The 25,006-nt window shown below is 36.0% G+C and overlaps 4 protein-coding genes across 7 annotated transcripts in view; 2 read left to right on the top strand and 2 right to left on the bottom strand.

The window, feature by feature from the left end:
- Positions 1-212: 212 nt before the first annotated feature.
- LOC111411520 (peroxidase 10-like) lies at positions 213-3,687 on the top strand. Its single transcript, XM_023042045.1, has 9 exons — positions 213-239; positions 1,046-1,114; positions 1,298-1,400; positions 1,628-1,906; positions 1,990-2,045; positions 2,129-2,449; positions 2,649-2,703; positions 2,776-2,915; positions 3,073-3,687. Exons 1-9 carry the CDS (start codon positions 213-215, stop codon positions 3,547-3,549), a joined length of 1,527 nt encoding a protein of 508 aa, XP_022897813.1. The 3' UTR covers positions 3,550-3,687.
- A 2,764-nt stretch (positions 3,688-6,451) lies between these two features.
- LOC111411077 lies at positions 6,452-7,182 on the top strand. The gene has a single exon (XM_023041647.1). It carries the CDS (start codon positions 6,626-6,628, stop codon positions 7,040-7,042), a length of 417 nt encoding a protein of 138 aa, XP_022897415.1. The 5' UTR covers positions 6,452-6,625; the 3' UTR covers positions 7,043-7,182.
- A 3,889-nt stretch (positions 7,183-11,071) lies between these two features.
- Positions 11,072-12,750, bottom strand: LOC111410803 (protein ALP1-like). The gene has a single exon (XM_023041342.1). It carries the CDS (start codon positions 12,638-12,640, stop codon positions 11,306-11,308), a length of 1,335 nt encoding a protein of 444 aa, XP_022897110.1. The 5' UTR covers positions 12,641-12,750; the 3' UTR covers positions 11,072-11,305.
- Positions 12,751-15,189: 2,439 nt separating this feature from the next.
- LOC111410802 (polyadenylate-binding protein RBP47-like) overlaps positions 15,190-25,006 on the bottom strand; it is a 12,158-nt gene continuing 2,341 nt past the window's right edge. Inside the window, exons 2-6 of one of the 4 annotated variants that reach the window (XM_023041339.1) lie at positions 24,203-24,680; positions 23,052-23,119; positions 22,847-22,977; positions 15,996-16,092; positions 15,190-15,506 (exon numbers count right to left, since the gene is read on the bottom strand). In XM_023041339.1, the coding sequence (XP_022897107.1) occupies positions 15,381-15,506; positions 15,996-16,092; positions 22,847-22,977; positions 23,052-23,119; positions 24,203-24,680 (900 nt within the window). In that variant the 3' untranslated portion in view covers positions 15,190-15,380. Of the gene's footprint in view, positions 15,507-15,995; positions 16,093-22,846; positions 22,978-23,051; positions 23,135-24,202; positions 24,681-25,006 lie in introns of all 4 variants that reach the window. The other 3 variants (XM_023041338.1, XM_023041341.1, XM_023041340.1) reach the window with 3 other exon arrangements.

Below are 25,006 nucleotides of genomic sequence, written 5' to 3'. Positions count from 1 at the left end.
TTAATCCATCCCTACGTTTGCATATTTTTCAAATGAAAGAAGTGGGTCTATTCAAATCACGACATATCGGACCTTCAACTACTCAAAACGCAACATCATTACGTCACATATTCACTTTATTTCTCTCTTAGCACCTCAAATGTCAAGAAATGGCTCCAAGGGACTCATCCATTCATGTAGTCCGCAGTCAAATTATCCCCAATTAAGGACAGATGGAAGGAGGTTATGGATCTGTTCAAGTTGGTCGATCAATCCTTCCTTTCTTATACCACCTCTGAAGTTAGCGACATGTTGAAACTTGACGTGAAAGAAGAATGAACGACCCTATCATATATACAAAATAGGAAGATCGATACTAAACTTGTCTACTATGGAGTTCTTAAAATCTTCACTTTTTCAATTTTCAAGTCAACCCTTTCTCCATTTTTATCCAAAGTTGTTTTTTGCTGTTCCTTTTTGCTTATTCAAACCTCATAGCAGCTATATCCAGTGTTTCTAACAAGAATTACTAATCATCTGAAGAATTCTTAGCATGAAGGGAATTTTAACTCAAAATTAAATAAACTAAAGAGAAATAAAGATCCAAAAAAGATTTGATCAGTCTTATCCATTTCTACATATATAGAGGCAAAATGAGTTGTTTTGAACAGGCTGCGTTATTTGGAAAATTGAACCGCCTGCTTTAAGCCCACACTGCAACAATTCTGCAACTTCTGGTAATAACTCGAAATGTATATGTGATAATGGTAGAAGATCATGGAACAAGAATGCTCGGAATACTATTTATTTTTTTTCATTAGTATACCAAATTAGTTTCTTTTTAATCGATTCAACAAATCATAATTTACCCATAATTTGTAAGAATACCTGTTTATGAGCAACTTTTGCAACCTTCTCCTTCAAATTTATAGTGCTTGCAATGGTGTCATTGATTAAAATGCTAAGATAATGTTGTTTTAATTAATTAATTAATTTTATTTATTTATTTATTTATTTTTTTGGCTAAATCTATCAATATTTGGTGTCATTCTGTGTACTGACTCAGCTGTTGCGGTGGACTGAATGGCGGCTGTTTGTTAAAATTGGGCGTTTAAGCATAAGCAGGGGAGTAACTGTAAGTAGTGCAATTTTTTTCAATATTTTTAAAGCTTATGCATTGTCAGAAAGCACATCATACTTGTATCTTCCAATTGTTGATGATAATTAAAAATGCTTAAAGAGACATTTTTAGAACATATTTGAATTCCTTTTTTCAGATATGATTTGATTATTTTTAAGATAACAAATTCTTGGACAGACCAACAGTAAACACATCCATGCCGAGAACTATCAAACAGAAGCCAGTGCAATACCTAGACTTCGAGTTCAGGCTGAGAGATACGTAGTCCCGTTCTTCAATAGTTCGTGAACAGTCTATGCATTAATTTGCTAGGATTCCTATATGTAATTATAAAATTACCTAAGTGGATGATATCAAGCAGTATTTGTCTTCTTTTTCAAGTGTGAATTAGATTTATTGCAGACATGGCCATTAGGTTGTCACAAGTATAGTGGCATTGCCACTCTCTCAACCATCTTAGGATTTTTCTTTTTGTTCTCTCTCTGGTTAAAAATAGAACCTGTGCAGATCCTTTCACCTTAGAAGATATGGGGCGTAAAACCTTCTACCCAACTACTGCTTTCTTTTGCTTGATCTTCTATTTTGCACCCTTAGCCAAAGGCCTACCTGATTATGGTTACCATGATAAGTTCGATGGACGTCTTAGTTGCAATTTCTATGATAAATCTTGCCCTAACTTCCTCATGTTAGTTAAGTGGGGTGTTTGGGCAGCGTTCAAGAATGACACGAGAATAGCTGCATCCCTTCTTCGGCTGCATTTTCATGACTGTTTCGTAATTTGTGAATGTAAGATATAGCCTTCTTGTCTAATTTTAAAGAGTCAAAATTGTTTTTGCTCGATATTTATTACTTTTCCTCTTGTTTTGTAGCTCTTAAACTGAGTAATGTGAAACCAAACATTAGAAATGAAGATTTTTCAAATCATGTTATACTATGCAGGTATAATTTGTGCATTGCGTCTGCCAGATAATTTTTAGGGTTAATGTGTAATGCCTATGCTTGGCCTAGGGATGTGATGGCTCTGTTCTTCTTGATGATACTCAAGAACTCAAGGGTGAGAAGAATGCTTTACCCAACCGCAATTCAGTTCGAGGATTTGAAGTTATTGACAGTATAAAGGCAGATGTACAAAAATCCTGCTCAGCAATTGTATCTTGTGTTGGCATAATGACTCTTGCAGCTAGAGAAGCTGTTTCTTTGGTGAGTCACATCGATGACTTATTTTACACGAATTATATGCTACTAGACAAGATGGTTCATCACGATATTGAAGCAGATAAAGGTTGTGGGTTCAAGTCTCTCTGCCACCCATTTATGAAAATTGACTTTTGAATAAAAAAAAAAAAAAAAGGAATTTGGTCTACACCTGAGGGGCAGGTTAAGAACTAAATTTAGTTGAATAAATGTGTCCCCTCTCTACCAACTAAAACTTTTTAATGAGGCGATTCAAAGAGCTGTTTACTTTATTGCAAGATCGATGAACTTTGAAGATTTACAAATTTACTGTTTACTGTTTATTTGGTAATAGTCAGGAGGGCCTTATTTGCCTGTTGCTTTAGGCAGGCAAGATGGATTAACTGCAAGTGAGAAAGCAGCAAATGAACAGTTACCATCACCTTTTGAGCCTCTATAGAATATCATTGCCAAGTTTGTAGCCAAGGGTCTTGATTTGAAGGATACTGTAGTTCTTTCTGGCACTTCTTACTTTCTGTTTCCTTGTAATACCAAGAAAAAGAAGATTACCTGTCACTTCAAATATCGTTATTTAGATGCTAAAACAATTTTGGGAAAAATGGTATCATTTTTAGTCTCTGTGTGAGTATAGATAGATCTTTCTTGCATGCTTGACATGATGGAATAAAGAAAAGAATTCACATATCCAACTCCAAATTTCTTTTGAAAAATGCTAAGTTGTAGTTGTAGTTGTAATTGTAGTTCTTTTATATTTTTAGGAGCAAATACTATTGGTTTTGCTCAATGCTTCACTTTCAAGAGGAGGCTCTGGAAAGCCAGATCCTACGCTCGATTCTTCATTTCTCTTGAACTTGCAGAGCACTTGTTCTGATGCTGATGCATCAAACAGCAAGCTTGCTCCTCTCGACTCGCAGAGCATCTACAGGTTTGATAACATGTACTATAAGAACCTGCTGAACAACACAGGCCTTCTTGAATCTGATCAAGCTTTAATTGGAGATCCAAAGGCTGCTGCAATGGTCAAGGACTATAGTATGGATCCATTTCTCCATTCAAAAGATTTTGCAGCATCAATGGTAAAGCTTGGAAATATTGTCTGGGGAGATTCAAAAAAAATGTCGCTTCATAAACTAGTTTGCATAAGAAATGCTTTTCATCTTTCCATCAAAAATAATCGTGGCGTCTATGATAAGGCATGTGAGACACTACTAGAAAATAATAATAAAGAAAAATAGTTAATATCTTATTCATTTTACTGACAGACGCCGTTCAGTATAGTGTACCAAACATGTCATTGATGTGTTATCATTAAGGGGACTATAATGGTCCTTACTCAGCGCTTTTGGAAGAAATATTATCCTTGATAATTGGATTTAGATGACTTCCACAAACATTTATCAAAGTATTTTGTAACATAACAAAGAACAAGAGAACTTTTGTTCCTTGACTTTTCGAATTGTTAAGTAACATCTTCTTCCAAGATAATATGCACAGCATAGGTACTTGGGTTTTTCTTTTTCTTTGATAGATTCCTTCAGTAATTTACTATGCAATGCTCTATAAAATAATGTTTACTGTGTACCGTCAAGTTTTTTGTTAAATGTGCTTTGGAGTCCTTTATTATATTATGAATGCTGTTAGTCAATTCTTCTTCTTGATTTGCTAAATTCTGTAGTTTTACTGATGTGTTTATACCATTATGGGCATAATTTGGATTCCTGGTCTAGAAATAGAATGGAAAACCTTATTTCCAAAAGAAAAGGGTCTTGGAAATTTACTTAGGCCCTGTTTGAAAAATGTTCTTTCAAGAAAATATATTCTTAAATAGTGATTTGACATTATTTTAATCACATATTCTTCAATAAAATAATATTATACGCAAATCCAAATTTTTTTTTTATTTTTTAACCACACATTCCCCATTAATCTATTATTCCAAAATACAAAATAATGTGGCTCAATCACACACTTAGTCCCTGTTTGAGCCATCTTTTAAGGGGAAAGTAGAAATTTTGGGGCTGTTTTTTTCAAATGTAGGTCCCACACTGGACACATTCAGTCAAAAATGGTGGCTGAAAAGTACTTCTAACTGTCCATTTTTTCATTTTTAGGAGCTAAAAATGCCCTCCAAACAGGATTTTAGTATTGAACTAGAAATAGAACATTTCGGAACGAGACAAACAGAATAGAAAATCCTACTTTTGAATGAATTCAACTAGAAATCTACACGGCTGGTGCTAAACTACAAATAGCCCTTTCCTCTGGTCGGAAGATTTTGAAACAACATATCACGAAGAATGAGTAGACAGCACAAGAATTCAAGGAGAAGTGACAAAAAGAAAAAAAGGCAGTCAAATTTTTGTTTAACTCGAAATATACTTAGCATTGAAGTAAGAATAAAAAAAGGGCTTTCATTCAATTCGAAATTTACCGGTACTAAACTACAATTAGCCCTTTCCTCGGGTTGGAAGACTTTGGAACAAATATTTCAAAGAATATGGTAGAAAGCACAAGGATTCAATGAAAAAGTGACAAAAACAAATAGAAAAGCTGGTGGGATGCATTTGATTCTAACTTAAATTTTGTACTATCCATGGAAATCTCTGTTCTTTGTCTCTCAAGTTATTTCAACTGTGTGTGAGAGAGAGAGAGAGAGAGAGAGAGAGAAATATATGACATCTTTTAAGGGCATGGATTTGTCAAAATTATTACATATAAAATAAAGACAACATCATCACCATCCCCAAGAGAATTATTCTCTTCTTGCACTAAGATTCCCTTTCCCTTTCTGCGCCTGACACCCCCACCCCACCGCCCCAATTTTATTGGGATTAAGCTTTCAGTTGCAGAAAAAAATCCAATTTGGCAGCTTAGGCCTCTCTGAAGGGCATGGCTATATTTTGAGGTGGATCGTCACTTCTAAAATTATTTAGGGTCGACATGATTATTCTATGTCAGCTCGGTCATATATTCCATACAATTTTCATATCCCTTTTCGCCTTTTATCGAATTTAACCTCCATACAAATTAGAGAACTCAACAATTAGACTAATAGATTTTACACAGTCCAAACATAGGGACGGGTACATTTTGACATCATTGGACATTGACGGGTATAGGGAAGCTGAACTGGGCGACTCGAACCCAATACAAAATTTCCAAAAAAAAAAAAAGAAGAAGAAGAAAAAGAAAAATTCATTTTTTTTTTTTAATATATATTAGTCTGTCTTAAATATTTTTTGTCATAAGTATCTGCCCCCTGCTATTGGACCTCTCAATATGCATAAAACTAGAGAGATCAACCCTCTAGGGCACATTCCAACTGGTAAATGACGGAATTCTTTAAGGGGGACAGTTCAGAGGTCGCGGGTTCGATTCATGGGCTCTTGAAAAGCAGACTTTCTCCTGGAAGGCAAGATATTTCCTGGAAGACAGGAGTTCCCCCGAAAGGCAAGGCGCATACATGGGTTTGACTCGCTCGACACTTTGACAGTTCAGTTGGGAGGGCTCTTGGACCTTGACCAGTTTGGGGCACAACCCGCGATTTACCTGATCTGCGTAAAGAGGGGCTTGATCGTAGGCCCCAGGATTAGTCGCTGTATGGACCTGGGTGTAAAAAAAAAAAAAAAAAAAAAAAAAAAAAAACTACTACTAGAGAGATCAAAAGAATAAAAGCAACGCTTTAATTTTTTGTGGTTATTTTATATTTTTTCTCATCCAATAAAGTTCAAGACCTTGAAATCTATCTTATAATTTTGATGATCATCTCCTTGTAATAAGAAATTGATGAAGCGAACCTATGGGGGAAAAAAAAAAAAAAAAAAAAAAAAAAAAAAAAAACTACTACTAGAGAGATCAAAAGAATAAAAGCAACGCTTTAATTTTTTGTGGTTATTTTATATTTTTTCTCATCCAATAAAGTTCAAGACCTTGAAATCTATCTTATAATTTTGATGATCATCTCCTTGTAATAAGAAATTGATGAAGCGAACCTATCACCAAAAATGGAAAGAAATATTATTTTTTGTTTTTTTTTTAAAAGCATTATTCTTAAATAAAAATTAAATTTTTGATATAATGTATTTTTTGAAAAGTTGTGAATTCTTTTTAATATTAACATTTTTGCCTCCTCAAGAACAAAACTACTCTCTACACTTCAATTTTTTTTTTTCATAAATTCCCTTCTCTGATCCTTTTTCACCCATACTTCGGCTATGTTTCAGTACAACAAAAGGCAAAAAACCTAGAATATCATCTTAAACCAAGATCCAAAAACCAGTAGAAACAGAAATATTTGTTGCCACAACTGAAATGTCTACTTCTGATACACCCTTATTAGACCCTTTGCAGCAACAGCAGCCACCGCCGATGGTGGTGGCAGCCCAACAGGCCTCCACAGGTCATTCGGATCATGGGTCGGTTGGACCTGTTATTGGGGTTCTCGCAGTGGTAGCAATACTTGGTGCAATTGCTGTGATGATTGGCAGGCTTTGTTCCGGTCGGAGAATAATGGGTCGTGGCCGGTACGATTTTGAAGAATGGGCTGAAGCTAAATGCGCTTCTTGCATTGATGGTCAGGTTTTTCCGCCCCCGCCTCCACCCTTGGTGGTGGAGGACAGTGTCAGCAGCTCATCCGGCGAAGCTGCCCCGGCGGTGGTGCCCCAAGATGAAACACAAACACTTGAAGAAGATAAAGTCCCGGAACAACAAAGTAATTTGCAAAACTGAAATCATCAATTGAACGTGAAAGAGCTCAGTCTCTACTTTTGAAGTGATCGAGTTGTTCATTCTATTAAGCAATCTCGTTTTTTTTTTTTTTTTGGATTCGTACACCATATTCTCCTCTTGCGAAATGGGATTAACTTCTCTATTATTTTTGGGGAGTAATTTACATTAATTTTGTTTGGAAATTTCGTGTTAAGTTGGCTTAATTTCCAAAAATTTGCAATTTTTTTTTTTTAAATTTGGAATACTATTTAAAACATTTTGACCAAAATAATAAAGAAATAAATCTTCAGCGAGTCAAAAAGGTTTTCGAATATAACAGACGTGACTTCATGCAAAAAAGAGAAATTCCACTGACTGCTTTGACCGTAGTTTTGTCAGTGAATAATTGGAGGTGAGCGGAGATCCCAAAGCTATCGGTGGTCCGGCTACCACCGCCATCACGCAACCAAGATCACCACCGCAAACTCCAATCTCCACTCAAAACTGCCACCGTTTTCCGATTCTAGAATTTGACGACCGCACGCACCTATGGCGAAGTATTTTAATGGGATGCAAGGCATAATATCCGTTAACATAGCATCTTTTTGGAATTTATTTTTATCTTCTTAAATTATATTTTTCAAATCAAGCATGTTAATTATTTTAATTCTTGACGAATATTCAAATAGTTAGATTTCAACTGTTTTAAGTTGAACCAAATCATTTGAAAAAAGTTTAATTTGATTTTGAACTTATATTACTTATTGGATTATTCTCCTCGGAAGGGTCACCTCGGCTATGTTCAAACAGGGGCACCACGACCCCTTCCACCTCTATTTGAACAAGGCGGAGGTGACGTTATTCAAATAGCATGACCCTTACTTATTTTAGTCAAAATATATTATTCATTAAATCAATTTATACATCAAAAAAATTAATAATTTACAAGGATTCTGTTGACTTTTTTGGAAAACAATAATTTAAGATAATATCTTTTTATTTCAATAAAAATGTATTTACAAGATCAAATTTTATGACTAAACCTTATATTGATTTATTGGTTAAAGTTTGCATCTAGACAAATATATTTGTATTATATTTTTCATGTCTAAAAAGTTTCAATTTGAGTTTTACGTTGAAATTTCACATTTCACGCAAATATATTTAGTTATTTACTGGTTAAAAAACTCTTTTAAGTCATTAAAAACATAGTTTGAAACCAAATCAAACCCAAAAAAAAATTAAAAAAAAAAAATCTTTTGAAACATGAAATGATTTGATTTGAAAAAATTTAAACCATTTAAAATTATTTGATTTGAAAAAAGTTAACAAACTTTTCAAATCGAATCGTATTCACCCCTCATTGAAATCATATATTTCATAAGAACCGGGAAAAGCAAAAGGAAAAAGCATTTCGTTCCAAACCCTCCCTCCTGCCGCCACGCCTTCATCCACCGGAGCACCCATTGTCAATTTCATCTTCAGGGATTTGATCAGGGGTTTGCTAGTGAAAGAACCACAGCACAGGTTGGCTTATAAAAGAGGCTCAATTGAGATTAAGCAACACCCTTTCTTTGAAGGAGTTAATTGTGCGTTAATATGCTGGTGCCACCGCTCCAAAAATCTCCAAGCCTGTTGAAATGATAGAATTGTTGAAATTTGTTTTTAAATTATGCAACACAAATGTTATGGAAAATCCACGATGTTAATGATCAGGTTCGTGAGATTTCTAAGTAATACCGGATTGATTTAGAGTTGGATATCTGTTGTTGCTGCCTGTCATAGATTATGAATGCCAGTTGATCATGACCTCCCTCAACTTGCATGGTTCCAATCTTCCAAATTCATGCAGCATGGGTAGGTTTTAATTTGAGAGGACTGGGATGGATTGCATTTGAACACGATGAACTTTAACAATAGAAATGCACTTTGTATAATGTTTTTATGCATACTTCTGGGAAAAGTTTCTTGAATTCCAAGCAATGTAGGACTAAATCTATATAGTATGTGCTGATATTTGTGCCAGACACTGCGCAAAATCCAATGTATTGGTGCTCGGGTCGGCAAAGGCATGACAGCAAGAGGGGGGGGTTTGGAACGAAATGCTTTTTCCTTTTGCTTTCCCGGTTCTGTGGTTTTGTCCCTTTTGTTTAGTTTAACATGTTTTTTATTTTTTTCATTGAACCTTAAGTGCCAGCTCAGCAAAATTCAAATCCCTATTTCCAAGCCTGTGTTTTAAACCTGGTTGACTAGCATTTTTGTTCAAAATATAACCCTCATCTACCCTAGTGAGGGAATGGTAACTAAAGTAAACAGTAACAGAGTTAATCAAGGCATCAGAATCTTTTAATTGGTCACTAGACAGTACAAGATATGAGACGTTAGACAATGTTCAGTCTAAAGTAACAAACACACCTAACAAAGCATGTACCGTAGCAAATACCGTGCTTCATTCCAGGCACTTCAACTGATGGGGAAACGTGTCTTAGTCCAAGTTATCCACAGTTCCTAACGGACAAGCAGCGTATTCTTGTCCCATCCAGGAAACTAAAATTTTCTCAGATTACACAAGCCAGTTTTTCAAATGTCAGGAAGGGTAGAAATTCAAATTTTGTAAAGACAAATCTGATTACAGCATATGAGTCAAGTTCTTGTATGAAGATTCCAGCTAGAAGATAGATAGCCAGTATATTCACATCCCTATCTGAAGTCCAACGACAAACCTGATCTAAATTCTTAATAACAAAAATCATAATGTGACCATCTATGTGCACAAGTGGCTTAATGCTCTATAACAATGAAGTAAATGAAAGTCGTGGTAGACACCGTAAAACGAAACAATAGCATGAAAATGTTCTCCTTGCTATTAATGTCGTCGGAAGTTAATTAGCAAAATATCAGGTAACTAAAATCTAATTGCGACTGGGACATGGTTTTCCTTAACCTATTGTGTTATGATGTTTGTCTTGCCTTGACATTCACTTAAGTTCAGTTGATAAGTAATTCTTCAGCTGTAAAATATACACTTGTCTTGCAAATGGTTTTAAGAAATGTAAAGGCTTGGAGCAATTGCAAATGCTTTTCCTAAATGATGAACAGTTATTGGATAATACTTCCACAATGTGCAAATTTAAGATAGCCATTCAACTACTGCAGCAGCCAGGTACATGAGTAGGCCTTCATTTATCAACAGCAGAAATTTCCTAGACAAAGGAAGTTCAACAGAATATTTTTACAAGGAAAAATAGAAAGAAATTATTTCAGAGAAGGTGCAAGTATTAGTCTTACATTCATACATAAACAAATCAAGCTATGTTCCACAAGCAGTTGACATCAATTCTAGTTGTGTTGACTCCAAGGGTCTGTTTAGCAGAGAAGTTGAAATTGCTGACAGTGTTTTGGTTTCCGAGAGTAGAGAAAGTTGTCAAAAGGTTGGTGAATGGAAGAAATCATTATTCTCAAATGAAAAATGATAATTCCAATCCAATTGGTTTTTGTCAAGTATACCCATCTATTACAAGTCATTATTTAAGATGCTTGCCAAGTAAGTTTGTTTATGGTACTGGAGAAAATTATGAGGAACTTTTTGTGGAAACATAGCCAAGAGGGGTCTTTACAAAATCTTTTGTTACCTCGGGATTTGGTAACAAGAAATGAAAGTAGAGGTGGTTAGGAGACAGGCAAACTTGGAAGAATTTGGCGAGGGCAAGATGGCATGGTTATACGGAAAGTGATGGTTCTGGATCATTTGGTTAATTTGGACGGAGAGAAACCAAATGGTTTTTGAAGGAAAATAGCAAGAAATTTCTATGTTACAAGATAATACTAAGTTTTCAGTGTCTTATCCTTTTTACAAACAAAGAGTTCAAAGGTGTTTATTCCTCCAATCATTCTTAGTAGGAAAGATATTTTGCATTCTTCCGTTTCGCTAATTATTTATCCGTTCTACTATGGCCAGACATATTTTCTTATGCACATTTTTCCTTATAATTTACCAACAGAGGACTACCACAACAAATTTCAACATTAAACATAACCATAACTGCCAGCTTAAGAAAAATAATGGACAAGCATAAATACTTCTTCGGATTCAAGCCCATTTAATATCGGTTTCGAGTTCCAGTATCTCATATAACTTTCCTGTTAACCAGAGGAGATATTGTAGAAACTTCACAGCCAACAAGATATAAGTTAATGATCATCTGGTGCAAATCATAATTGCAAAGCAAAGCTATTCTTACATTTGGTAAAAAAAAGTGAGTAAATCTCTCCCTGTTCGTTTGCTCATCTTGATGAAAGCCGTAGGTATAGATCATCAGCCAGGGCTTGCCTCAAACTCTCCCCATAATAATGAAAGGATTTCTCATTCTCCAGCACCTTAGGAGGTTGCCCATTCTCTTCAGGCTCCTTCCAAAGCTCTGGTTCAGGCTCCCTTGCGATCTGGCACAGATTATGCAACACACAACACGCAACAATTGTTTGTGGTGCATGGTTGAGTCCCACGTTCAAGTCCTGCAGGATCTTCCACCTCCCTTTAAGCAATCCAATGGCCTCCTCCACCGTATTCCTTCCTTTCATCAATGCCTCATCAAATGCATTTTGTGCTGGATTCCCTGTCCTGTTATAACTAAATGGCGTAAGCAAAAATGACAGCAGAGGAAAACACCAGTCTCCCACTATGTACGGCCTCACATGCTGCCCTCTAACATTGATCGCCTTATCCCACACAATGTCACCAGAAGTCAACCTGTTATACAACAAACTATCCCTAAAATGCGTGGAATCATCATAACCACCCGGAGCCTTCACACACACGTCCCAGAAAACCTTCTTGCTGTCAGCAACAACCTGCAGCAAAATCGAGGGAAATCCATATTTACAGTAATACGTAGAACCATTAATCACATCAGGACTAAGCTTGTGCAGCTTCACTGGAGTCGAATCAATAGCCCCACAAATATTCGGCAATGCAGTTAACTCCTGAAATCCTTGAGTATTCTCCACAAGACGACGTCGTGAAACTGGGATTTTTATAAATTCAGGGTAAAGCTTAGTAGCTAATAGGCGAGTAACCATGTTCGTAATCTTCGAAATCAAATACGGTTCAAGGGCATAACGGGACGCAAGTGTTTTGAGGGAAAGGCCATGAGAGAGCCTAGACAGGACCATAGCAACGGCATAATCAGATGGCAAAGAGAGCTGGGATTGCGTAATGTACGGCTTAAGCTTATCAACAACAGTAGTAAATACTGGGTAGGACAGGCCGTAGAGGGATCGCCACTGTGCGTCTCGGAGGGGGGCTTCCATTGCCCATATGCGCTCGGTTGAGAGGGCGCGGAAGGCGGCTACCGAGAATTCTGACGGGGGTTTGGAGGAGGAGGAGGGGGAAGAGGCTTCGGAGGGTTTTTTAGGTGAGTTAGAAGCGAGGTAAGAAAGGACGGAGGCAAGAGTGAAGAAGAGGAGGGGCGCCGCGGAGGTGGAGGTTAGGAGAGAGGTAGGAGAGGATACGTCGGAGGAATAGGCGGCGTAGGATGAATCGGAAAGGAGTGAGTTCGTCGGATCAAGGTGGTTGTGGAGGTGTAGCAAATTTGATAGCATTATTAGAAACGATTGATCCATTTTTCTTCTAATTTGGGGATTTCTCTACTCTCTAGAAATAAAAAACCCTAGAGAGAAAGAGAGAGAGAGACTGAGCGTTTGTTGAAGAGACCGGCCCGGTGGAGGAGGGGGGAATCGACAGTTTAAACGACAGCGTTTTGTTCATGGTTGATAATAGTGACCGTGCGTGTAATGAATTAAGCCACGTGTACATTAACATCTTCCTTGACGTTGTATGAGATGTCAAAATCTAGACTACTAATTGTTTTAAGCGTTCTTAAAATCAATGACAAAATGTGTCATGTTACACAATGTTAACAAAAAACTATCAAATAAATTGTAACGATAACAACACTGGTGTGTGGTATATGTTGAGCCCTTTAATGCATCACGTACTATCCTTTGTTTTAACGCCACGCCATTGATTGCAAATTTTTTAAGAATAATATTATTTAGTATTATCAGTCTAAGTGTCATAGCATTACTCTTTCTAGTGAAACGTTTTGCTTAGGATCTAGATAAAGGGTAATTAGCATAAAATATCCATATTTTTTAATGTTATTTTGTAAAATACCAACAGGTAAAATGCCTACTTTTCCTTCTGTTGGCATTTTACCTTGATTTTCACCTTCCATTGTGGAAATCATCCCTTTCATCCATTGTCAGAATCATCCAATTTTCCAATCAAAAAAATATAAAATGACACTCACACACGCATATACACACACTCCTATTTAAATAAAAGAAAAAATAAATTGCAATTACACTCCCAAACTTTTTTAAAAAGTAAAAATGAATAAAAATAAATTATTAAAATGGTAGTTATCACAAAACATTGTTACCTTTCAATTATTTGATATTTTTACCCTAATTTTCACATTTTTTTGTGAATATTATCATTTTCATCCATTTTCTAAATTAAAAGTTGTAAAATAACAAATATACACTGCTATTTAAATAAAACAAAAATAATTTTTAATTATTTATTTGAAATTTTTTTGTACTTTTTTGAAAACTTTTGAAGTATAATTGCAATTTATTTTTTATTTTCTTTATTTTTGTTTTATTTAGGCCCTATCTGGTAGCGATTGTTACTGTCCAGAAAATGCTTTTTTTGATCGTTGGATGAGGTAGTGGGACCCGGGCTGCAGTTCTTCAATTAATATGTCAAAAATGTAGCCGCAATTTTGGACCGTTTTCCTGGTAAAATGACATTTCTGCCCTTAACGGTCAAAAATTTTGTTATGACAGATGGGCATCTTCGGTATTCACCTTTTACTTGATTTTAACTGCTGCCACAATGGGACCCATGTACTGTAGCTAACGGGCAAAATTCTCATTTTAATTCCGGAAGAATCACTCCCAGACAACCGCTTAAATAGGAGTATATATTTGTTATTTTACATCTTCTAATTGAAAAAATGGATGAAAATAATTATTTTCAAAACATAATATGAAAATAAGGTTGAAAATGTCAAAAAATGAAGAGTGTAAACGTTTTGTAAAACAAAATTGAAAGGTATGGACGTTTTGTACTAATTACCCTTTTACTCTTTACATTTTTTATAAAGTTTCGGAGTATAATTACAATTTGCTCTTTAATTTCCTTTTCTTTCTCTTTATTTTATTTAAATAGAAGGGTATGTTTTTCATTTTTCATTTTGTTATTGAAAAATTGGATGAAAATGACGATTTCTGTAATAAAATATGAAAATATGGGTGAAAATACCTAAAATGAAATGAAAAAACATTTTGCACAATAATATTGAAAGGTAAAGACGTTTTGTGCTAATTACCCTTTAAATAAATGTTAATTTTTTTGTAAATTATGATAAATTTGGGTAAAATATATGATAAAAAAAAAAATTGTTTTGCCTTTGAGAGAAGGTTTGGCTATGGGGAGAATGGCGTCGAGCCGAAATGTGATTCGTTGCAGGTGATTAAAGGTCATGTTTAATTTGCTTAAATACTAGAGTTTCAGTGAATTCTAATAATAAAATATGTCATTTAAAATGAGTTTGTAAAGACAGAATTTTGATAAAAATTGAGATTAAACAGGACCCAATGTCATTAATCTGATTTTTCTTTGCATCACATGCCACTATTTTCGCCCCCATTTGATGGTCATTATTGAGAAAAAATGATGTTTTCAATAGTAATTTTTTGAAAAATATGTGATTAAAAGGTAAGCGAAAATTTTGAATTCACGAACAAATTATTTCATCGTATGAACATGTGATTGAACTGAGCACTTTATTTCAAGACAGGCAAAAACTAACCCACGAGCTTGCCTTTTTGCAAGTGTTAACCTAGTTTAGTACTGAGAATAAAACAAAGAATGGGTCTCCATTGATACATAGCAAGCAACTTCAGGCAATATACTCTCATCTTAAGTTGCAGTGCCTTTCATTACCTGAAAATCTTCACACCAAACAAGAACCCTAATCCACATTCTAATCAATGATGTTCTTACACATAACTATAGACAACTAAAACAAGTAAACTTCTATAACATTATGAAACTCCAAAAGAATGAAAAATTGAACGATAATTATTGTAACAAGCACTTAAATATCTTAAAATTATGAAACTAACTTCCAAAAAAACCAAAATAATAATAATAATAATAATAATAATAATTCAAAACATCTCATCACATTGAATCCAGCTACAAAATTCGTAATACGACATGTTTTAGCATTTATGTTAGTTTGATAATTTCTCTCAATGAGCACAATCCAGTAATTCAGCTAAGTTGCTGCTATTGGTTCCCGTAACCATTCGAAGATGCCCCGTTGGCAGCTGCACCTGCAAAATATCCATTCCCGTTGTAACCTTGCCTTCCATAGTAAGACCCGTTCCATTGATTGTTGGCATCAGTTCTCATCTGCAAAACAAAAGGAAACATCAAGACAGTCAAAAAGAAAACAGAATGGTTTCATCGTGTCCGGCTAAGCTTAAAATTTTTACTAAGAAAAGATATATTTCGTTTCAAACTTATTCAATTATAAGCAAACATTTCTAAGCTTAACCAAACACACTTTAAATAACTTATTTTCAACTTTGACTCAATAAAATTATTTGTTCTAAAACTTGACAAGTTTTTAAAGCTTATCCAAACTGCACAAAGCTCATCTTTGGTTTACAAGTACAGTTCAGAAAACAAGATAAATACAATTTTTGAATTAATATTATATTACTATTTTTAGATCAATATTGTGAAACTAAGGTTAAATATGAGTCATAAATGTTTTGTAATACAATATATAAAAACAACACTGTTAAGTTGACAAGGCAAAACTCTATTGGGTGGTCGAAGAAGAAAATAATATGCCCAATGACAATCTAAAAACTTAAAATTGAGGTTACCACTTACTTGCCTGTTTCCCAGATTTCGACCCCAAGAAAGACGAACTGTCTGCTTACCGATAACTGTCCCACTTAACATCTGTATTGCATCCTCTGCATTGCTTCTATTAAAACAGGAATTTAAAATTATTATGCAATGCATCGTAGCTCTATGTTTCAAACATTCAAACAATATAACAGTAATCTTCCCAATATACAATAATTCTACAACTTGAGGTTTATTCATAGTCATGCTTCAAAGTATTGTTTCTACAAACATAAACATTAGCAATCATTCGACATATTTTAAATTCACGTGGGGTCCACTAATTTTATGAGTGTGAGTACACCATTTTGTCAACAAGATTTTGTGTAAATATTGTAGAATTATAGCGTAAAGTAAGTGAGGAATTGTAGGGATTTGTTACAGTTATTTTTGGTATCTTGTTCTTAGTTTAGTTTCATTCCTTGATTTGTGGAGATCCACTCCTCAATTAGGGCTGATTGAGTCCAGATTTTATGATGGCAGATTCCACCATAACCTTGTATAAATACCTTTGTTGTACTTGTGAAAAATATGTGTGAGTTCAAACTTTTTTTCTTATAAATTCATATGGTATCAGAGCCTACCCTCTGAATCCTAATTTCCCACATCACAAAATTCATTATGGCCGCTGAGAGACAAAACTCGATGTCCGAAGTGACCTCTAATCCAGAAACGACGTCAGTGACGAACAATCACGGAGCCACCGAAAATCCGTCTCTGCTCATTACAGGCCACAAACTCAACGGCCATAATTTTCTCCAATGGTCTCAGTCAGTGATGATGTCTGTGGAAAAGGGAAGGATTAATATCTCACTGGTGAAGCCACCATCCCTGAGAAAACCGATCCAAAATTCAGAATATGGAAAGCCGAGAATCACATGGTGATGTCTTGGCTGATTAATTCAATGGAAAACGATATAGGAGAGAATTTTCTCCTCTTTGGGACTGCCAAAGAAATTTGGGATGCTGCAAAAGAGACATACTCAAGTTCTGAAAACACATCAGAAATATTTGAGATTGAATCCACCCTACACGACCTTCGACAGGGAGATCTCTCTGTTACCCAATATTTCAACACCCTTTCTCGTCATTGGCAACAGCTTGACATGTTTGAAGTTCATGCCTAGAAGAGCCCTGAAGATACCGTGCTGTATCGAAAAATTGTGGAAAAGAAGCTTGGCCTCAACAAAAATCTGGACGAGGTCAGAGGGAGAGTAATGAGCACCAAACCTCTTCCAAGCATTAGAGAGGCCTTCTCAGAAGTTCGCCGTGAGGAAAGTAGGAAAAAGGTTATGATGGGATCTCAAAATTCTGCTCCATCTCTCGAAGGATCTGCTCTTGCAGTGCGAGGCCCTCCATCAAACACCAATAGCGAAAATCGTCAGAGAAAAGGAAGACCTTGGTGTGACTACTGTAAAAAATTAGGACATCACAGAGAAAATTGCTGGAAACTTCATGGCAAACCAGCTGATTGGAAGCCATCTAAACCAGCCTAAGATAGAGAAGGTCGTGCCCATAATGTCACTGCAATAGAAGAAAAGCCAGCCTCAGCTGAAACCAGTCCTTTCACCAAAGAACAGCTTGAGATGCTACAGAAACTCTTAAGTCCAGACTCCCAACTCACTTAGCAGTTTCTGTATCCAGATTCCTTTGCAAATACCAAGAGCTAGAGATCTAAACTCAGCTTCTGGAACAAGCATGTTAGCACAAAGAGGTAATGTTTCAAACGCCTTTACAGTAAATAAAAAGGGACTCAATCCATGGATTATTGACTCCAAAGCCTCAGACCATATGACAGGAGATGGAACCTTATTTCATGGATACGGACCTTGTAATGAGAAATACACAGTTCGGATTGCCGATGGTCTTTATCCAAAGTTGCTGGAATAGGCTCAAGCAGGGTTACAAATGACCTGATCTTAAACTCTGTTCTACATGTTCCTAATTTGGATTGTAATTTACTATCAATCAGCAAACTAACTCGTGATCTCCAGTGTGAAGCTAAGTTTTTCTCAAACTTGTGTGAATTTCAGGAACTGGATTCGGGGAGGATGATTGACAGTGCTGAGATGTGTTCTGGACTCTATCTTCTCAATGATAATACTTCTCTAATAAGACAAGGTCAAAATGCAAGTTGTGTTTCGTTTAAAAGTCAGTCAATTTTAAATTCCTATGTCAATAAAGATAATGCGGTCATGTTATGGCATTTTCGTCTTGGTCATCCAAATTTCATGTATCTTAAAAAATTGCTTCCATCATTATTCATCAATAAAAGTCCAAATCAGTTCAGTTGTGAAATCTGCCAACTTGCAAAACACACTCAAAGTAATTACCCCAATCTGTCATATACACCATCTCAACCATTTGCAATGATTCATAGCGATGTGTGGGGACCCTCGAGTAAAAAATATAATTGGAGACGGTGGTTTGTATCATTTGTTGATGATCACACTAGATTGACCTGGGTATTCCTAATGAAAGAAAAATCTGAAGTTGGCCAAATTTTTCAAAACTTCAATTCCATGATCCAAACTCAATTCCAGACCAAAATCAAAGTTCTCAAGACTGATAATGCCAAAGAGTACTACAATTCTACTTTGGGTCGTTACCTCTTAAGTCAGGGAATAGTACACCTAAGTTCCTGCATTGACACCCCTCAATAAAATGGGGTTGCAGAAAGGAAAAACTGGCATTTGTTAGAGGTAGCTAGGTGTCTCATGTTTTCCACTCATGTTCCTAAGCATTTTTGGGGAGAGGCTGTACTTACAGCCACATACCTCATCAATAGAATGCCCTCCAGGATTCTTAAATTCCAAACTCCTTGTCAATTCCTTATCCAGATCTTTCCTCACACAAAATTCATCTCTTCATTCGATCCAAAAGTATTTGGGTGTTCAGCATTTGTACACATACATCAGCAACACCGCAGCAAGTTAGACCCCAAATCTATTAAATGTATCTTTATAGGGTACTCTTCACACCAAAAGGGTTATAAGTGCTACTCTCCTATCACCAAAAAGGTATATAACTCTATGGATGTGACATTTTTTGAACACCAATCCTACTATCACAAAACCGACATGCAGGGGGAGAATATGAGAACATATGAGTTTTGGGAAACACTTAATTTTGATGAAACACTTGATCATGGGGACACCTTACAGTTACCTCCACCTAATTCTCAAACAAGTGCCCGTCAACAACCAAAGGCCATTAACCCAATTTCAATTCAACATCCAGTGGCTGAACCACCACAAACAGAACAATCTAAACATGAGAGTCATCTTCCTACTACCCCACCGCAAACTCCGGTTCAAGTTCACTCTAAAACACCACAAACTGCAAATCATGAGCTTCGTGTCTATACTAGAAAGAGAAGGCCCGAGAGGGCAATAGAGCAGCAAACTCCTCTCACATATGACCAAGAATCTCAACCGAATCCGATTTCTGCTCAAATTCACTCAGATAAGGAAACCACTGATCTTGAAAATGCAGCACCACTTATAGATGATTTAAACATTCCGATTGCTTTAAGAAAGGGTGTTAGAACCTACACAAAACATCCTATTTCCAGATTTGTTACATATGATGGATTATCACTGTCCTACAAGGCTTTTGTTTCGACACTTGATAGTGTACAAGTTCCTAAGTCTATTCAGGAGGCTCTCGAGAATCCAGAATGGAGAAAGGCTGTTAATGAAGAAATCAAAGCTTTGGAAAAGAATGACACATGGGCAATCTGTGATCTTCCTCCAGAGAAGAAGCCTGTTGGGTGTAAGTGGATTTTTACGGTTAAGCATAAGGCTGATGGAAGCATTGAGAGGTTGAAAGCTCGCCTTGTTGCCAAAGGATTTACTCGGTCCTATGGAATAGACTATCAAGAAACCTTTGCTCTAGTGGCCAAGCTCCACACCATTCGAGTCCTTTTCTCCCTTGCAGCAAATCAAGATTGGCCACTACATCAACTAGATGTCAAAAATGCTTTTCTAAATGGTAACTTGGAGGATGAAGTGTATATGGAGACACCACCGGGATTAGAAACTTCTTTCAGTCACAATAGGGTGTGCAAACTTAAGAAATCCCTGTATGGACTCAAACAATCACCTCGAATATGGTTTGGTAGGTTTGCAAAATCAGTAACTAAGCAGGGATATACTCAATGTCAAGCAAATCACACTCTATTCGTGAAGCTCTCTTCAGAAAAGAAAATAGCAATCCTAATAGTGTATGTGGATGATATAATCCTAACAGGTGATTATGAAGAAAAACTATCGAAAATGAAGAAACATTTAGCAATAGAATTTGAAATCAAAGACCTCGGCCAGCTCAGATATTTTCTTGACATGGAGGTGGCTCGGTCTAAGAAAGGGATATTTGTATCCCAACATAAGTATGTTCTAGACTTACTGGTATGATAGGATGTAAACCTAGTGATACCCCAATGGATTCAACCAAGAAGATAGGAACTGAGAAGGACAGTGCACCATTTGACAGGGGGAGATACCAGAGACTTGTAGGACGTCTCATCTATCTTTCTCATACCCAACCTGACATTGGATTCTCAGTTAGTGTTGTGAGTCAATTTATGAACAATCCAACAGAAGAACAATGGAAGTGGTGAATAGAATTTTGAGGTATCTGAAGATGACCCCAAGAAGAGGACTGCTGTACAAAAGAAATGATACAAGAGATGTTGAAGTTTTCTCAGATGCAGATTGGGCAGGAGATGTGACAGACAGGCGATCAACATCTGGATATTGTTCTTATGTATGGGGAAATCTCGTGACTTGGAAAAGCAAGAAACAGTCAGTGGTCTCAAGAAGCAATGTAGAAGCTGAGTTTAGATCTCTAGCTCTTGGTATTTGCAAAGGAATCTGGATACAAAAACTGCTAAGTGAGTTGGGAATAACTACTACGAAGCCAATCAAGATGTTCTGCGACAATCAAGCTGCCATAAGTATTGCAAATAATCCGGTGCATCATGATAGGATGAAACATATTGAGATAGATCGACATTTCATCCCAGAAAAAATTGAGAAGGCAATTGTACACTTGATCTATACTCCTACACGATCCCAAACGGCTCATATACTGACTAAAGCTCTTCCACGAACTAACTTTGAAGAACTGAGTCACAAGCTATGCATGTACAATATCTTCGCCCAGCTTGAGGGGGAGTGTAGAATTATAGCGTAAAGTAAGTGAGGAATTGTAGGGATTTGTTACAGTTATTTTTGGTATCTTGTTCCTAGTTTAGTGCCATTCCTTGATTTGTGGAGATCCACTCCTCAATTAGGGCTGATTGAGTCCAGGTTTTATGATGGCAGATTCCACCATCACCTTGTATAAATACCTTGTTGTACTTGTGAAAAATATGTGAGAATTCAAACCTTTTTTCTCAGAAATTCACAAATATCTTTATCCAAAAAGAAATACCATTTTGGTCTTCTTCCAACCGTTCACCTCCATTCCCCATTCCACACCACCCCCTCTATAACCTTGCCGACAACCACTCCAGCCCTCTCCTTTCTCCTAGCAACCACAACTCCCTCTGACCTTGAACATCACCACCCACAAGACCTCCCCCTGCCCCCAAATTTCCATGTCAGCCCCACTTCCAAACTGTCCAGTACCATTTCCTCGATCCCCCAACATAACCCATGACCTCCGCCACAGCACACACATCGTTCACGAGCGCAAACAAAATTACAAATATACAAACACTAACCACACCTAGAGCTTTGCTATAGAACAAAATATAAAATATATTCATGTTAAAATGTAAACTTTTATCAAACTTTAATAGTCAGAGAGACGAGATAATATCCAGAAGGTATTTTAATAGTCATAGAGACAAGATGAGGTCTGGAAGGTCTTGATTTCTTGGAGAAACAAAAGCATAAGCAGTCATAAGTGTTTTGAGATTTTTTTTGTTCTTATAAATTTTACAATTGCGCCTATTATGCATTGATTTGGCATCGTGAAGCTTAAACTGGATCTTAATAATATAATTTGCGACTAACAACAACTGTAGCTAACTGGAAGCATGAAGACAAACACAACATGCAGAAAAAGGGAAAAAAAAAAAGAAAATTTTGAGAAATACTGATATAACTAGATGAAAATGTAGACAGTAATTATATGAGATAAAAGGACCAAGAGAATTAATCAACTTGAAAAAAATAAAACTCATAAACAAACTTAATTACGCTGTTAAGTTCTGATCTTTGCATGAAAAATGCATGAAGTCTCCATATTATAATGTGACATGAACTATCTATTCACAATGTGCTTTAGAAGAGAAAAATATAAAAGTTCTTCGAAAGAATCTGTGATTTTAGAAAACAGAGAAAAGGAGAAAAAGAGCCATGGATCTTCTACTTTTATTTTGACTGCTTGAAGGTTTCAAAGCAGAACCTGTTAGAAACAAAAAGGTAAATATTCCAATCAAAAATAGAAAAACTGGATCTAAATGCACATTTTGGAGCTGAAAGAACAAGATCACAGTTAAGCTTTAAAAGTGAAAGGATTTCAATGGATATAGCTCAAGCTCCTTAATATTTCTACCTCCGTAGCAAGTTTCATCTTTATTTGGTACAAAGTTATCAGTGAAAGTTGAAACAGAACTATCCAATATCTTTTTTGTCCTAAAATACAATAGCCAATAATCCATAATCCCATTTTGCACTTTCAGATAGTAACTACTTTGGAAAAAAGCCATTTCATTTGCTCATTTTATCATGAAAAAGCTCCAGAAACCAGATTTATTTCCCCAACCATGATATTGGTACAGGACTATATCTGCATTATGATCAACTGAATCACAGAATTACCTGTTAACAAATTGCACAAAACCACATCCCTTTCCAGCAGGTATCTTCACAGAGACAACCTCACCAAATGGAGTAAAAGACTCTCTCAGCTCTTCATCAGTGACATCAGAGTCCAGTCCTCCCACAAATATCTAGTCCGGAGTTAGTGAAATATTGATATATACAAATTTCTCAAAACAAACTTCTCAAGAGGAGCAGGACTCACGGTTGTGTTAGATGAATCATTTTCAAATTTAGAACCTTGAGACATGGCACCATTCGATGTATATCCACCTGATAATATAACGGCTAAACAAAAAAAGTAAGCCAAAATTTTGGAATTATGCTAAAATAGATCCCATTACACACTCTAATTGACAGCACACAAAAGATTTGTTTAAGAATTGCCATTTTGAAACTATTAAGAATAAAGTGAGAGAAGTATGGAAAAGACTAAGTGCATGTTTGGTTCCAATTTTTCACCCCAAAACATCAATTTTTTTACTGTTACTTCCCTAAATCAGTCATCATTTTTTACTTCTTCTCTCACAAGTAAGACCCACTTTCTCTCTAACGGTTAAAAAATCAATTCTCATAATCCCTAACAAACAAGGCCTAAGTTAGAAACTTTTGAAGCTTTAGGTATCCTGACAGATCTTACGAATAATGAGTAGAGATCAGAATATGGCAATGGGAAATTTGTGGAGCTTTTGTTACTCCTTTTCATGAAAGAAAGAGAACGTCAATCATCAATGGGGGAAGAAAAACAAAGTTCACCTCAAATGTTTATATTACTGTGAATCACATAATAAATAGTCTCGGATTATCCTTATTTTTCAACTTCGAGTAGATCATTTACTTTAAGTAAAACTAATCTTAGTATACTTGATTTTAAAAAAATAACACTTGAAAGTTAGTATGTTGTTTAGCATGTGGTACTATACTATTTTTATTTTTTTCCGAATAACTTACAACTCAAATCGTGCTGAACTGACCAAAAAATAAATTTCCCCTATGACAAACAACATGGAAAAGGGACATATATAAATAACATGGTAGAGACAAAGAAAATTAATAAGTTTGTTTAATTGATTCCATTCAAACCAAGAACCCCCTTTCAGATGAAATTAAGCAACACGCACAAGCAGGTGCGCTTTAGCTACTAAGCTTTGAAACAACCAATAGGCTTTATTTATGTTCATAGGATTCTAAAGGAACTCTGAGAGTATCCTTATCCGATTTCAAAGAGAGTAATTTTTTGGTAGACAGGTTGCTGTCGTTTGTAACCATATCACTATATTTAGGTGAAAAATTATCAGTGAAAAGCATAAACTTTTTGGCCATAACAGGACACAGAAAGGAGGTATTATATTGCACCTTGTGATGAATACTGTTGCTGTGTAGCTTGTTTCTTGGGGGTCGCAACACTGATTCTCATAGGTCTACTGGAACAATAAACACCATTCATTTCCATCATGGCTCGTGATCTTTCATTTTCATCACCAAACCTGACAAAGCCATAACATTTTGAACGACCGGTGTTCGAGTCAATAACTACTTTTGCACCTTTGACAGATGGATATTTACTAGCAAAGGTTTCATGCAGTAGCGCATCAGTAACCTCACTATCCAAATCCCCAACAAATATTGACAGATCAGAACCACCGTCTGTCCTCCTATCACCAGCGCTAAAGGCTGCCCAGTTTAGGCGAAAGGTTTGATCTGTATTTGGCATCATGCAGTCACTGTAGCCTTGCAGCACTTTCTCTGCTGCAGCATGAGAACGGAACTCAATGAATCCATATCTGTCTGATTGACCAGTATGCTTATTGCGAATCACCTTAACAGAAACAACCTGAGTGTTCAAGTTATTAAATGTGAATAAGAATTCCTCTTGGACAAATCTTTATTTTTCCAACACGTTTAAAAGGTCTCAAAAGTGAAATTGAACTCATTCATTTCATGCATCAAATGAAGATAGAAAAAACAGCTGTTAGTATCTCACTCTTTGATATACTAAGAGTGCTGTCCTTTTCTTTTAAACTCCAAAAGCAATTGGTTATAGCTAGCTTCCGCTCTTCATTTTCAGCCATTCAGACAATTCAACCAAGAGGAAAAAGGAAATCGATAAAAAAAAAAAAAAAAAAAAAAGGAAATGTAAATTTGAAAATGAATTGTTTG

This window comes from Olea europaea, chromosome 15, assembly GCF_002742605.1.
Source record: "Olea europaea var. sylvestris chromosome 15, O_europaea_v1, whole genome shotgun sequence".
NCBI lineage: Eukaryota > Viridiplantae > Streptophyta > Magnoliopsida > Lamiales > Oleaceae > Olea > Olea europaea.
The sequence above is the reverse complement of the archived record's forward strand: the minus strand, read 5'-3'. Positions and strand labels throughout refer to the sequence as shown.